Source organism: Myotis nattereri (genome assembly GCF_964212035.1).
Source record: "Myotis nattereri genome assembly, chromosome: 12".
Classification (NCBI taxonomy): domain Eukaryota; kingdom Metazoa; phylum Chordata; class Mammalia; order Chiroptera; family Vespertilionidae; genus Myotis; species Myotis nattereri.
Window position 1 is genome coordinate 80157422 of NC_138087.1, and position 15433 is coordinate 80172854.

General features: G+C 59.4%; 2 protein-coding genes across 2 annotated transcripts in view; one reads left to right on the top strand and one right to left on the bottom strand.

The window, feature by feature from the left end:
* The window catches only part of TTF1 (transcription termination factor 1), a 49368-nt gene extending 38530 nt beyond the window's left edge, over window positions 1-10838 (bottom strand). The window contains exon 1 of the mRNA XM_081103293.1: window positions 10731-10838. Coding sequence (XP_080959419.1) covers window positions 10731-10759 — 29 coding nt within the window. The 5' untranslated portion in view covers window positions 10760-10838. The remainder of the gene's footprint in view (window positions 1-10730) is intronic.
* Window positions 1-15433, top strand: part of CFAP77 (cilia and flagella associated protein 77) — an 87275-nt gene that overhangs the window by 19279 nt on the left and 52563 nt on the right. The gene's annotated exons all lie outside the window — the stretch shown is intronic.

Consider the following 15433-nt stretch of genomic DNA (forward strand, 5'->3'; position numbering starts at 1 on the left):
GAAAGGGCTGACAGGACATGTGATCTGCCGGGCCGGGCTCTCTTGCTGAGCAGATGTTTTATTCGCTGACGGACATTGATGCTCATTTGAAAGAACGCTCTCAGTGGGAAACTGGTCTGTGCTGTCCTGTGGAGCAGCGCTCATTTGGGATCATTACATTATCATGATGTCCGTCGTCGTCACTTACATCGGTCTGTGAGCTTCACGTCGGAGCGTCCCTTGGATGACAGGACTCCAGGGTGTGCGTGGGGAGCTCCTGGGCACCGTGAGTGGAAGCCGTGCGTGCCCGAGAGTCACCCACTAGGGTCTGCAAAGCGTGGATTTTGCCCGCACGGCCCGGCATGAAGTCAGTGGCAGTTCTGGGCCATTTCCCCATTTTAGTCAATCAGCCACCGAGTTCGTGCACCAGCCGCGAACCAGGCTCTGCGTGGATGACAGTGGCCGGCGGGTCAGAAGCCTGGACAGTCGCTGGTTCTGAAGGCACCCCCCCCTTCCCATAGAGAGGGGCCTCACAGCTGGGGGGGGGGAGTCAGCTTGAGAATGACAGGCCGGGTTCACGCAGACACGCGAAGGAGGCGTCTGTGAGGAGGAGGCACTGGGGCAGCTTCCCAGCCCAGGAGACCGAGCCGTATGCAGCCGTGCTGCCAGGGACCAACCCCACCATCCGACCACAGCCTACAGCGAGGAGGTCTGCCGGCCCCGGCACAGTCCTGTGACCAGGAAGGGCCGTTCTGATCGACTGTCCTCTGCGTGATGGTGGTGAGGCTTCCTCAAGGTCTAGGCTGCTCCCAGGCACCGGGCGCCCAGGTGAACTTGACCTGCAGGCCCCGCACTGGAGAACAGGTGGAGGCGAGCCTCCTTGAAACCTAGGAGTTAAAGACGCAGCACGAGCAGCCCCAGAGAGGACTGCACTCTGACCTTGAGCCCGAGGTGCCGCCCTCTGCCTCGGGTCTCCGCGTCTGCTGGGCCTGGGTGTCCTACTTCCCACTCCACCCATAAACGCCAGCTCCAAGGAGGGGGGGCAGACCCTCCAGTGCGCCTCCCCCTGCCCCGTCACAGAGACGCCCGGCCCTGTCTGCAGAGTGTGCGCAGAAGGGCGCCAGGAACCTGCACTTTGCACAGGAAGCAGAGCTGAATGCTGTGTGGGGTGACCTCCAGAGACGGGGTGAGGACAGGAAGATGTGTCCCAAGCAGTCGCTTCCTTACCTGACCGTTTGGGAGGAGCGGCGGAGGGGTGGGGTGGCGGGAGGTGCTTTCCTGGGTTTCAGAACTAACGCACACTCCCCACCTCTGTTCATTCCCCGGTTCATTCCCGTCTGCCGTGCCCTTTGCGCTGAAGGCTGGGTTCTAAGTAGGAGACTCGGTCAGTGTGACCTGGGCTTCCTCTCACCCACATCGTCACCGTGGGCTCAGCTCATAAACTCGTGCTGGAGGCTGTCCACGTGCGTCCGCAGAGGCCGCATTTGCGTGCCGCCGCGTTCTCATCTCACAATTGGAGGCGGGACCGCACCATGGAGATCACCTGCGGTCTGCGGAGGGCCCACAAGCCCTGGCCGGTTTAGCTCAGTGGTTAGAGGATCTGCCTGTGAACATAAGGGTTGAGGGTTTGATTCCTGGTCAAAGTCTCATATGTAAGTTGCAGGTTTGATCTCCAGTCCTGGTCCAGGCACATACGGGAGACAACCAATCAATGTGTTTCTCTCTCCTCTCTCTCTCCCCCGCCTACCTCTCTTCCACTCTCTAAAAATCAACGGGAAAAATAGTCTCAGGTGAGGATTAACCAAATAAAAAAAATAAAAAAATAAAAAATAGAATAGAACCTGCACGCGGGCTCTGTCTCTGCTCCCCACGTGGACGTGGTCCTCGCACCCGCTACCCGGAGCCTGGCCTCTCCCCGCCATCCCCCGGCAAAGCAAGGTGCGGATGTGGCTCCGGCCCACGCAGATCAGCGTGCCCTCCCTCATGGCTCCAGCCTCACTGCCCTCGCAAGAGTACGCTGAGCTGCTGACAGCCGTGAACTCGGGGACTTCAAACCCCCGCACGCCCTGAAAGGCGGGTGTCCAGATGCTCAAAAGTGGAACACACCAGAACGGCGGTGATTAAAGAGCCAACCTGCTCCCTTCAGCCCCAGCCCTAGAATATTTCTTAATGAGGCCGCCCGAGTTCAAAGGCGGCTGCGGAGGGAAGGACCTGGGAGGGGTGGGTTCCACCGCGGATGCGTGTTTTACAGCCCGCGCAGTGTCTGCGGCGAGGCCCGCCGGGGAGGCGGCCATGGCAGTGCGGTGACACTGTCATGCGCTCTGTGTGGGCCTGCGGCTTAATTAGATGACAAGCCGGCGGTGCTAGCTGCTTGCAAGGCGGTGCTGGTCTCCTGGGCGGAGGGCTCGTTTAGCCTTTTGGTTTAATTCAGAAATGAGGTGAGGAACAAAGCTCAGATTTCCGTGGATCAAGAACACACACACACACACACACACAGGCACACACACACACACACAGGCGTGGATATTATGCGAACATCACAAAACCTTGCTTGCGTGACCCTGGGAAGATGGAGCAAAGGAATGGAATGGCTCTTACTCCATGAGATTCCATAGAACCTCACTCCCATGGCGCCTTCTCTCTCACACGCTGCACGGGGTGGTGTTGCTTGTTTAAGGCACAGCCTTGACTCAGACAGACAGACAGACAGACAGACAGAGAGACAGACAGACAGACAGACCTGGCTTTGAGGCCAGCCCCACCGCGCGAGCTGCCTGACGTGGGCAGGGATTTATCCCGCCTCCCGGAGCCTCCATTTTTGGTAAAAGGGGGTGGTAAGCCTCCCCGTGGTTGTTGCGAGGCCCCCATGAGGACGCGTCTGTCAGTACTTGGCAGAGGTCTTGGCACAGGCCTCTCCTGGTGACGAGGTGCAGGGAGCAGAGGTGAGGGAGGGAGCCCAGGGCCTGCTCCTGGCCAAGGGGAGGTAGACCGAAAGTGCGACCACGGGACAGGACGGGGCGGCGGAGGGGCGCCTGCGGTCGGTCTTACATTTCCTCTCCCTTTGTTGCTCATGAAGGAACCACGTCATACAGTAAGGCCCACCGTTTCAAGCCCACGGTCTGGTGACTTGCGGTAACTGCAGTCGTGTAGCCCCCACCGCAGTCACGCAGAGCGGTTTCCTCTCCCTGGACGCTCCCCGGCCTCCCTTCCTCTTCTCGGCCGCTGGCCACCACGACCGATCAGGAGTTCGGTTTGGAGTCGTGGATGTAGACAGTGGGGTGGCCACGCACTCTGGTGTTTGGGGCTGGTGGTTTTAACCCCCGGTGAGGGGCCCACAGGCCTGCGGTACTTGGTGGCTCATCCGGCGTTTCGTGGAGCTGTGATCTGTGTGCCCTGCCCTGTGGGAGAGCCAGCGGCTTCGCGGGGAGCCTCAGTGAGCCTGAGGGGCTGGGCCGGGTAGGCCGTCGCCCCTGTGGCCCTTTCTGACCCTCGAATTCTCTGACTCTTAAAGGCAGCTCCGTTCCTCATGAGAAAATGTCTGAGTGGCACTTCGTGGCGCCACGTCACAGAGGCGTTTCTTGTGCCAAGTCTGGCCCGGCGAGGCCGGATGAAGGTGGCCCCGGCCCAACCCTGAGCTGGGCGCTCTCCTGTGCGCCCCGGGGACTCCCAGCTTCCTCCTCTGTGAGCGGAAGGGAGTCCCCCAGTGATTCCTAGGTCCTTCCAGACCAACCATTCAAGCTTTAACAAAAAAGCCAGTGTAACTGGATCTCTTGAAGAAGGAATACATCTCAATGTTGGTTAATATCAGCCCGGCCGGCGTGGCTCAGGGGTTGATTGTCAACCTATGAACCAGGAGGTCACGGTTTGATTCCTGGTCAGGGCACATGCCTGGGTTCCGGGCTTGATCCCCAGGAGGGGGCGTGCAGGAGGCAGCCGATCCATGCTTCCCTCTCATCATTGATGTTTCTCTCTCTCTGAAAATCAATAAAAGCACATTAAGCTGAAAAATTAATGTTTAGAAATAACGGAATCATCTGCATAGAAAGGGCTTCCGTGTGGGGGTGGGAGCCAGGAGCACCGGCGTCCCCATCCTCCCTCCCGGCACGGCCCGGGCTGGCAGCACTGCCTGGGCCTGGGCTCAGGGTCAGCCTGGCCCACCGGGTGCTTCCCGGCCGGCGCCGCGGCCTCTCGCTCCTGAGCTGTGAGGACACCGGCTTCTCTCACCTGTAGCCCCGCCTGCTGGGCGCTGCCCCTTACCGACCCGAGAGAGGACGTCAGTCTTAATAGACTTGAGCTTGATCAGCCTGCGTATTTGCACCGAAGCATCATCATCATAAATTACGGTCCCCATAGCAGGCTGCCCCGAGGACGGTGCTGGCGCCCCCGGTGATTGATGCACGTTCTTTGGAATTTAGGGGCATCGTAATTTATCGGGTGCATTGTTTCCACCCAATTTGAGGAGCGGCGGCACTGCTTCGTAAGCCGTAAACCCTCCCATCGTGCTTCTTGGCTAAGCAGAGAAAGGCATGCTGGTTATTTTTGCCTGTTTCCCAGCTATTGCTGCAGCATCCAGTAGCTTCTTCGTGGGAGAGAGTCTATCCGTACTGCAGAGAGAAGCTCCAATCTTCAGGAGGTTTGCACGGCGTCTGTTAACAGCCAGACCAGGCGGCAGGCGCGGCGCGGCTTTGGCGTCCCGGGAGCCTGCCGGCTTCTCACACACGCAGCCCCCGGCCGGTCGGCCTGCTCCTCGCAGCTTTCAGGGGGAAACTACGGTTTTCCTTCCCACACGAACAAGGTGGGGTGCAGCTTCGTTTCCCACCGGGAGTGTCAGGGTGTCCCCGGGGCTGGAAGCACGTCTGCCCTCAGGCGCGGTGGAGGTGTGTGCTGGGCAAGCCCCCGGCCCCTTTCACCAACGGCGTGAGTGTAATACCCGGCCCCTGGCTAGAACACGAGGGACCTGCTCTAGAGCGAAGACTCCTCGGGAGAGCAGATCGGCCTTTGCCATCGGAGGGCGCGGCCGGGGGCCCTCCCTGAGGCAGGCGTGCCACGTACCCCGGGCACCCAGGGCCGCCTGCTGACCTCAGTCCCCCGACTTGAGCCACCTCTCTTCCCTACGCCGCACGCCAAGGCCGTGTTTGATCACTTCGAGCACCCCAGGACCGCCCGGAGCAAGGACACGAAGGTCATGTCACTCCACGCAGATGCCCTCCCTCCCCTGTTGCCACAGCCCCTACAGAAGCTGTGTGGCTGGGTTGGCTTTTGAGCCGATCAGTCCGCCTGTGGAGCCCCAGCCAGGGCACAGCTCAGGGCCTCGCCACCCCCTGCGAGGTGACCGCCTCCCCTCAGGCCTCGTGAGCCCTGGGTGTTGCTGCCGATGTCTGCCCCTGCCGCAGGGCCCATGAGTGCTCTGCTAGGCGTGGGGCTCTCACCCTCAAAAACAAACACCCCCCATCTCTCTCCACTCAGCCCCCACCCACCAGGACACAGCTGCTGATGAAAGGCGGTCACTCTTAACTTCAGGGTTTGGGAGGCCAGGGAATGTGGTGGCCGACCAGCCGTGTCATCTTGAGCACGTTCCCTAATGTTCTTGGTTTTCCCACCTATGAAATGGGGGTAACCACACGCGCCTGGCAGCATAGCTGGGGGGCTTGAGGAGAAAGGGTGAGGGCTGTGCCTGGCGTTCGTTCGTTCGTTCATTCATTCATTCATTCACTCATTCACGGCCTTCTTATGAAGCACCTGCTAGTGTCAGGCACCGTCCGAGGCTCTGGGGAAATGGTGATGGATGAGACAGATAAAGTGTCTCCCCCTTGCTTACATCCTAACGGGGAAAATACGGACAGCAAATGAGAAACTAAGAAATAGCACTTCTTACTTCTTTTTGTGACAAAGAGCTGGGTGGGGGCAGGGCCGGCTGCTGGGAGCGGATGACAGAGAAGGGACCCCATTCCAGTAGTTCCCACAAGACCCATTTCAGAGGGCGCCTCCTCCAGGCAGCCTGGCCGGACGCCCATCCTTGGCCAGCTCCCCCATCCTGACACTCCCTAGGGCACCTCGGTACCGTTCCTGGGCGCCCAGGAAGGCTGCAGAAATGTGTTCCACCGAACTCTGACAAGTGAGCCAGCGACTGTGGCGTGTGCCTGGGGCGCACGGAGCCCTGGCCCCGAGGAGTCTCTGCATTTGCGCTGGTGGACTGGCCGCCAGGGCCCGGCCTCCCTCCTTCACGGTGCCTCGAGCCTGGGTCGTCTTCACTGAAAACAGCAGGTCAAAGACCCATTCAGTTTGGGCGACAGCCAACTGGCAGGTGATGGGCAGCGACCTGGCTGAGCCGGTGAAAGGTCCTGCGGAGACCACGCCACCCCAGGCGGCCCCGCTGTAAAGGGGGGGGTGGCAGCCCCTCCTATTTCCTCAGGAGCCCCCTGAGCCCCTAGAGCGGGCATCCCCCCGAAGGTGGGGATGGCAAGGAGGGGCTGAGGTCCAAGCACCCCTGGGCCGAGGCCTCTGCCTGGCGCCACCCTGGGCGCCCCCTCCAAGGCATGCCCGCACGGGGCTCACAGCCCGGCAGCCGGCAGCCGACAGGAGGCCGCGGCTTACAGAGGACAGGGAAGGATTAAGATCGAGGCTTTGCTATTATTTTCCTCTGATAACCGTGCGGCGAGGAATGGCTCCGTCCCGTCACCACGCCGTTCCTCACTCGCGTTTTTTGTTTCCTGCTTCAATACCTTCCCCAGCTGCGCGCGCCTCCCCGCCTCTCACTTTGATCTATTCGCCTCCCCCCGACGCGGGGTTGATAAATCATCGTAATGCGGCTCGGGAAGGATGGTGCTTAGTGCCGGGAGACAGGCCTGGCGCTAACGGCCCGGCGGGGAGAGCCGCGTGTGGCTGGGCCCTGGCGCCGTTAGTGATGGTGTTTGCTTTTTATGTCTGCGCCGCGCCGTCGGGCAGGGCCGCGGGGAGCATCCGCGCGCGCCTCCGCCATATTTCAAGCCTCCCCCACAGTCGCTCTCAGGGAGGCGAGAGGAAGGCAAGCAAAGCGCAAAGGCAGGAAACGCAAAGGGCGGAGAGAAGAGCGGGTTCCCAGGATTCCACCACCCATAAAACTGGCCCCTAAAACACACCTCTCTGTTTCCTTCCCCTAGCATCATTCCAGGGGGCAGGGCGGTCCTGGGCCCAAGCCCCCAGCACAGCGAGGAGAGGCCGCTGTGCCAGGCCCGTCTCCCTCCTCGTCCATGGCCCCGTTTTCTCAGTGGCTCAGAGCCGCAGAAGCGCTGGGCTCCAGGTGTGCGTTTCCTTCCCATCAGAGCGGCCTCGCCCTGCGTTGAGGTCCAGGCGGCAGCAGAGGGATCCTCCAGGCCTCAGTCAGGACATAAGGCGGGTCTGTGACCCAGGCCTGGGCTGTGTGGGCACCGACCGGGGCCTGGGGGCCTGCATCCCCCACACGTGCTGTTTGCAGCTGCAGGGACATCTCAGGGACGTGGACATCTTCCTCACAGCAGGCCTCCCCCCGCCCCAGGGCTCCCTGGCAGGGGCGTGGACGGCACGGGCAGGCGCCTCACTGGACCTTCCTCACAGCAGGCCGGTCTTCCTGTCATGGCGTGCCTGTCCACTTGTCTGGCCTGTATCAATTCCAACAACAAGACAAAGTATCGGTTCCAACAATGATCTTTACTCAGCAGAAGAAAATGCTTGTTCCTGTTCACAGTCAGGTCTACAGGCCGGAGTGACAGATAGGCAATGACCGGGGGCAGTGGCCATACCCTGGCTCACCACTTTATGAGTTGGGGGGGCTCGATAAGGGACTTGCCCTCCCAAAGCCCCCCCCCTCCTCTGTAGAGTAGACATGACAGTAGCGTCCACCTCACCTCAAAAATGTATGAACATCCATCAGCAGGTGAATGGATACACAAAATACGGTATATCCAGGCGAAGGGAATATTATACGGCCATAAAATAAAGAGTGATTGATGTATGCTACAAGAGGATGGACCTCAAAACATATGCTGAGTGAAAGGAGCCAGACACCAGAGGCCTGTGTTGTATGATTCCATTTATATAAAACTAGAGGCCCGGTGCACGAATTCGTGCACAGGTGTGGTCCCTCGGCCTGACCAGTGACTGGGGTCGATCAAGGCTGTCTCACCCAGGCCTGATCAGGGGCGATGCGGCCCGGCCGGCCAGGGAGGGACCACAGGAGGGCTCCAGGGTGTGTCCGGCCCTCTTGCCCAGTCCCGATCAGCCGGACCCCAGCAGCAAGCTAACGTACTGGTCGGAGTGTCCGCCCCGTGGTGGTGAGTGCGCGTCATAGCGACTGGTCAAGCGGTTGACGAAACAGTCGACCAATCGGTTGGACACTTAGCACATTACGCTTTTATTATATAGGATAGTAGAATAGGTAAAGCCATAGAAACTGAAAATAGATTAGGGGTTGCCTAAGGCTGGGAGGTGAGGGGATGCTAAATGGTATCGATTTTCTTGGGGGAGGCGCATGCAAACGTGTTGTCACCAGACAGAGGCAGTGGCTGTACAACATCAAGACTGAACTAAATGCCACTGAACTTTACACTCGAAAACTGTCAGTTTTATGTAATTTTTACCTCACTAAACATTTACTTTAAAAAAGCATGAACATTGCTGACATAGGGCTCTCAGCAAGTGCCGGCACCTAGCGAGTGCTGACTGAAGGCCGGGCCGTAAAAACAGGAGCAGTGGCCCTAGCCTTTGCTCAGTGGTTAGCGCATCGGCACTCGGACTGAAGGGTCACGGGTTCGATTCCGGTCAAGAGCATGTACCTCGGTTGCAGGCTCGATCCCCGGGCACATGGGGAGGCAACCAATCCAGGTGCCTCTCTCACATCAATGTCCCTCCCTCCCTCCCTCCCTGCCTCCCACTCTCTCTAAAAACCAGTGCGGGGAGAAGATATCCTAGGCGAGGATTAACACAAACACCCCACACAGTAGGGGTGATGGCCCCACCGCTCTCTGTCTCCATGGAAACCTTCACTCTCGGATGCACAGGCCACGCACACTCCCAAAGTGACTGTACACCAGGGGGTGTCTGCAGACAGCTCTGCGATTGGGGCGCCAGCAGAGGGCCAGCTGCTTCGGGGTGAGACCAGACCACCCGTTGGAGGAGCTGTGTGCCCGAGGGCGTGCCCGGGTCCCAGGGGGAGCAATTGCTCGTCCCTCTCTCTGATGGCAGGACGGGGTCCACCCCACGGCCCATCCCAGGGGGACCTGCGCGGTTGGGCCAGCAGGTGAGCTGCCTTTGCCCCAGGAGCCTTCCCTCTGGCTCAGGGCGGCTCCTGTCCCCTGCTCCCTCGTCCCCGCAGCCGGAGCAGCGTGGTCCGGAGAAGAAGCTATAAATCTAGAGCTTTAATCATGTCTTCACGACCATTCAGCGAAGAGCGCGAGGATTTCTTCTGCGGGGACCACAACGGGGAGGCCGCAGGGGCTGGCGCGGGGATATTGGTCTCGCAAAGGTCGACTGCTCCCCACTCTCCCGGGACGGACGCCGATGAGCGATGGCCCCTTGGCCGGCATGAGGCAATTACCCGTGTGCAGCCGCTGCTTTGTTAAAGGCGGCTTCCTGCACGGGCCGCCGGGTGCGTGGAGCCGCGGAGCCCGCGTCCTTGGGAAAGCGGGCAGCATTTTTTAAAAGCCCCCGGGGCCCTTTCCAGTTTCCTGGGTAAATGTTGAGGAGGAGAAACCAGGGGAAGCCGGGGGGGGGGGGGGGGGCGGGGGGGGGGCCTGGGTGCTTGCGCTCCGCTCGTAGGCGCCTAATACCCATTCATTGACCGTCCTCTCCTCCACTTGCTGGGGGGGGAGAAGCCCGAGGGGGGATCAGTCACGCCCCACAGGCCGCCCCAGGGCGCCTGCCGCTTCCTCTCCCTTTTGGAGCAGCAGAAAGGGGGGAGGGGGCTCCCCTGGGACGGAGGGAGGGGCCCCTGCCGGGTTCCTGGGTTCCTGGGGCGATCGGTCGCTGTGGGCGTCCCCTGCAAGTCACCCCGGAAAACACGGACGTGCACACACGCTGCCTCTCCTTTCTGTCGGCGCTGCTTCCCCACAGACGGTGTTTCCTTCGCTTGTGAACGTCACCTGTGTCTGGATAGGGACGTGCTCTCTAAGCAGCAGATATCACAGCACATCCTCCTGTTTCAGGGGCGCATCTCAGTCTATCCCGTGGATGGGCCACAAAGAGGCAGCCTCCCCCCTCCCCCGCCCTCCACAGTCCCCTCCCCCACCACCCCCCTGCCCGTGCCGGCCTGCGCCAGGGTTTCAACGCTGTCACACCACACGACAGGAGCGTGTTGGTACACGCGAGCACCTACTTCTGAAGGATGAACCTGTCGGGGCGTCGCTGGGCCAGAGGGCACTCACATTTTACAACATCAGAGGAGCTGAAAATCACCTCCAGGAGGATGGCCACGAATGGCCCGAGAGCCGTCCTCCACCCCACGCCCTGGAACCTCAGCCGCCTTCTCCGGGGGATGTGCAGCCACAGGCCTCCTTGGTCTCCTACCTCCCCCCACCTCCGATCCGGCCCTCGGCTGGGCCGCCCAGCTTACTCCCGGCAGGGAGGGGCAGTGGATTGTGGATGGGGCAGGGGCCAGTCATTGTGCGTCCCGGCCACGCCCCAGGCTCGGCCTCTGCAGACATGAACTTCTCAATGACCCATTTCACAGGTGAGGAAGCTGAGGCCTGGAGAGGTTAATAAGCAGGGGAAGGCAGAGCTGGGTCTCAGCTCGGACGCACCTGTCTCCGAAGCCGCTCTCCGGGGCCATGTGACTGCGGAGCGTGAGGGTCTGAGGCAGCGCTGGCCCGTGGAAACCTGCACCATCCACGGATGCAGTTTAAACTGTCCTGGGATCCGCATTAAATACATAAAAAGAAACAGGTGAAATTAATTTTAATAATATATTATTTAACCCAGTAGATTCAACGTCTCATCACTTCTTCACGTAACCAATATGCAAATTGTCAGTGAGCTATGTCCCATTCCTTCTGTGGACCGTGTCTCTGAAATCCAGCGTGTGTTTTACACGTCAGCGCCCTTGGCTGGGCCGGCCACGTCTCAAAGGGCCACACGTGGGGGAGCAGCTGCGGGACCGGACAGCTCAGCTCAAGAGGAAGAACGGGGGCCACGTAACTGGCCTGGAAACGCCACCCCGGACTCAGGGCGGGAACTGAGCTTTTGTGGAAAGTTGTCTCCGTTTAAAAAGATCAAATTCACACTTTGGGAATCTCTTCCACAGAAATCTATTAGGCATGGACACGCACTCAAGGATGCTTGTTGCTGCCTTATTTGATATAGAAAAAACCCCAAACGAAACAGAAGAAACACCCTGACCGGTCACGGCAGGCTGTGGGGGGAACTGGATTCACGCGGTGGAATGTTATGCAGCCGCGAAAAGGCAGCAGTGAGACCAAGACACAGGCCCGGGGTCCCTGGAGAGGTGCAGTCCCCTGTGACGGGAACGTCCTGGTGTCTGTGTGAATGGTGACAAGCGGGCAGATGCGAAAGGGGAGGCGCAGAAGGACGCACCCAGGTGCCACCCGGAGGCCTCAGGGGGGAGGCTGTTGGGTCGGCACGGGGACACCTGGCCCACAGAGGCCAGGAGCTGCTTTTCCCTTCAAGAAACATATTGGCACCATTTCGTCCATTTGCAACAACGTGGATGGACCCCGAGAACATTATGCTCAGGGAACTGTCAGACGGAAAAGCCGAGAACCGTATGGTGTCACCACATGTGGGATTCAAACTGAACCTATGAACACAGACAGCAGAGTGGTGGCCGCCAGAGGGCGGGGGTCGGGGGAGAAGGGTCCTGATAGGAGGTGACAGGAGAAGATCCGACCTTGCGTGGCGGGCACACGGGGCCATAGACAGGTCCCGTAACATGGCGGTTCTCAACCTGTGGGTCGCGACCCCTTTGGGGGTCGAACGACCCTTTCACAGGGGTCGCCTAAGACCATCGGAAAACACATATATAATTACATGTTGTCTTTGTGATGAATCGCTATGCTTTAATTATATTCCATTTGTAACAATGAAAATACACCCTGCATATCAGATATTTACATGACGATTCATAACAGTAGCAACATTACAGCTATGAAGCAGCCACGAAAATAATGTTATGGTTGGGGGTGACCACCACATGAGGAGCTGTATTAACGGTCGCGGCGTCAGGAAGGTGGAGAACCGCTGCTGTAACAGAAACCCACACACGAAACCTATGTGATCATGGTGACCAGTGTCACCCCAATCAATTCAATAAGAAAAAAGGAAAAAGAAACATATCGGCTCCCCCAGCCCCGGGGCCGCTCCCTGAAGCCGGAGCCCTCCTCATCACACCTGAGGACGCGCCCAGTGAAGGGCCTGGGAGAGACAACCCTCAATTCTTTGACCCAAACGAACCACTGACATTTGTCACGCCCACGTGTCCCGGGACCGGGCCCCGGTTTGGAAGCTCCGTGAGCTCCGGGCGGAGGGTCACTCACAAAGGCACATGCGGTGAGGCCGCCCTTCCCCTCCCGCTGCCTCAGGCCCGCGTGGTCCCTACACGGGGTCGTGCCTCTCACGCCAGCCTCATGGCAGGGCACCCCCCCACCCCCTGGGACGTGGCACACAGGGGCCCATGCCCCTCCCCCAGCCTCTGCCCCGGGCCCAGCTCATTCTCACCCAGTGATTCCTCACCCTGCAGCTTTCAACTCAAATCCCTCTCCCCTCGGGGAGACCCTGACCACTCGAGACCAGGCTACAGCCCCCCGACCTACTCCCCAGGAGCGGCCTGCTCTTTCTAAGACTCATCACTGAGAGAGTTAGTGCATCGTCCTGTGATATTGGCCTTTCTGGTTAGAACATACTAGTAAGTGTCACATGACCAGACTCTGTGGTGTCTCTTGCTCACTGCTCCATCCCAGTGCCTTTGACATAGCAGGTGCTCACTTAAATCCTCCGCCAGAATAGGTGAACCGCCCTAGCCAGTTTGGCTCAGTGGGTAGAGCATCGGCCTGTGGACTGAAGGGTCCCGGGTTTGATTCTGGTCAAGGGCACATGCCTGGGTTGTGGCCTCGATCCCCAGTGTGGGGCGTGCAGGAGGCAGCCGATCCATGATTCTCTCTCATCACTGAAAAGGGGAGGGGGGTGCACAGCTTGCTGGACAGAGGGCTCTGTAAGCAGCGCAGACCCCAGCCCGAGAGGGGCCGGGGAGCAGCATGTGGAACCACAGGGACCGTGCCCCCCAGGTGCCTCCCAAAAGAAGAGGAAGGCAAGATAAAAATACCTTCCTTCCCCCCGATCTGTAGTTTTCTGGTGTTAGCAAGGCTTACAAGACACATGCTCCCAATTAGCTGCTCCTCTTAATTTAAATGCTCCATAAATCATCTCCTGCGCGCGTGGATTATCACTTCATAATGCGAGTTAGCATTTAAATAAATAGCGGTGGTGTCGGAAATTAGAGAGGTTTACTTCGGAGGCGCCGGCATAATGAAGGAAAATACCACGCAGCTGAGCGGGAGAGGGGGGTGGGTCTGGGGGGACACAGCGGCTCCTCCGCGCTTCCCAGAAAATGAGACGGTCTGCCAAGTCCACGCGCCCTTCACTGGCGTCGGCATTCTCTCCCACGAGGCGTGTTTCGCTGGCTCCGTTTTCTTTAACTTTTAATTTTGAAATAATTATAGACTCATAAGAAGTTGCCAAAATAGTACAGAGAGGCCCCTGGTATCCGGACCCATTTCCCCGGATGGTGACCCCTGAAATCGTAAGGAAATATGGAGGCCAGAGAGCTGCAGGCCTGAAGCAGACTCCACCAGTTGCTCCATCGTGTTTTAAAAGTGGGCATTTCTTTTATATATTGTACACACACACATATATGAATATATAAATTGATTGATTTCAGAGGAAGAGAGAGGGAAAGAGAGATAGAAGCATCAGTGATGAGAATCATTGATCGGCTGCCTCCTGCACGCCCCCTACTGGGGACCAAGCCCGAAACCCCGGGCATGTGCCCTTGACCGGAATTGAACCCGAGACCCTTCAGTCCACAGGCTGACGCTCTATCCACGGAGCCACACCAGCCAGGGCATAAAAGTGGGCATTTCAAAGGCCTCTCCGTGCAGTGATGACAGTGGTACAGCTGCTCCTGTGAGCGCTCACGGAGGGCCAGGCCTGGCACCCAGTGCCTCACTGGCATCTCACCCCGTATGGCCACAGCGCTGGAGGCAGGGGGTCCTCTGTTACCCCCACGCTACAGAGGAGGGAGGGGGCTCAGCAAGGATGCCCCCCCCGAGGTCCCTCAGCTGTGAGGGTGCAGCTGGGCCTGGAGCCCGGGTGGACGTGCCGGCGGCGACTGAGCTGAGCCTTTCCTGCAGCTGGCAGCGGCGCTGGCGGCGGGAGGGGGTGGAGCCGTTTCCTTCCATCTTGGTGTCTTTCTGCTGGAGTGTGGGCTGCCTCCTGGGCAGCGGGGCCCCCAAACCTGGATGCTTATTCCTTCTTGAGAAAGAAATTCGGGCCATTTCCCCAGCGAGCCCAAGGCCCCGAGCGTCGGGTGAACGGTGCTGGATGGACAAACAGGGCCACACGGCAGAGCGTCACGGCTCGGGCACGGTCGCCTTCGTTAGCCGTTACCACATGTCTTGCCGATGGATATGTTTATATTCTTCTTCTTCTTGGGGAAAAAGAATTAAAGCATCATTGCAGGGCCCTCGCTGGTTTGGCTCAGTGGATAGAGTATCGGCTCACGGACTGAAGGGTCCCGGGTTTGATTCTGGTCAAGGTCACGTCGTACCTCGGTTGCAGGTTCCCCGGCCCTGGTCAGGGTGTGTGTGCAGGAGTCAACCAGTCAATGTGTCTGTCTCACATCCATGTTTCTCTCTGTCCCTCCCTCTTCCCTCCCACTCCCTCTAACAATCAATGGAAAGATCTCCTCGGGTGAGGATCAACCAAGGAATAAAACATAAATCCGATCTTCGCAGGCCCCGGAAGCCCTGTGCCCAGTGTGGGTCAGCCCTGCGGCAGGAGTCAGAGGTCCCGGGGGCAGGGAGAGTGTTGGCATTGCTTAGGGCAGCCGGGCATTCACTCACTCACTCACTCATTAGCGCATGTGTGAGAAGGGTCCGGCTGTGACTGGCCCCCTCACCCGGGAAAATGCAGGACCCCCGTGACCAGGATAAACGTGTCTTCTCGGGCATCCGGACGCCGCAGCTCACGTCGCCGGGACCAAAGGCCACCCTGGGACCGCGAAGCCCTCGGAAGCTCTTAACAAAGGGGTTTCTAAGGACAGAGGGAGGCGGCAGATGAAGCCGCCGGGAAACACGGGGAGGGCCGTGCGGCGAGTTTTCTGGGCAGAGAACCAGCAGGGACCACGCGTTCCTGATGAGTGGGCTGCAGGGATACGGGCGAGGGCGGGGAGGGTGCCCGCCCGCCCCAGGGCAGGCGGGCTGGGGGTGGTACC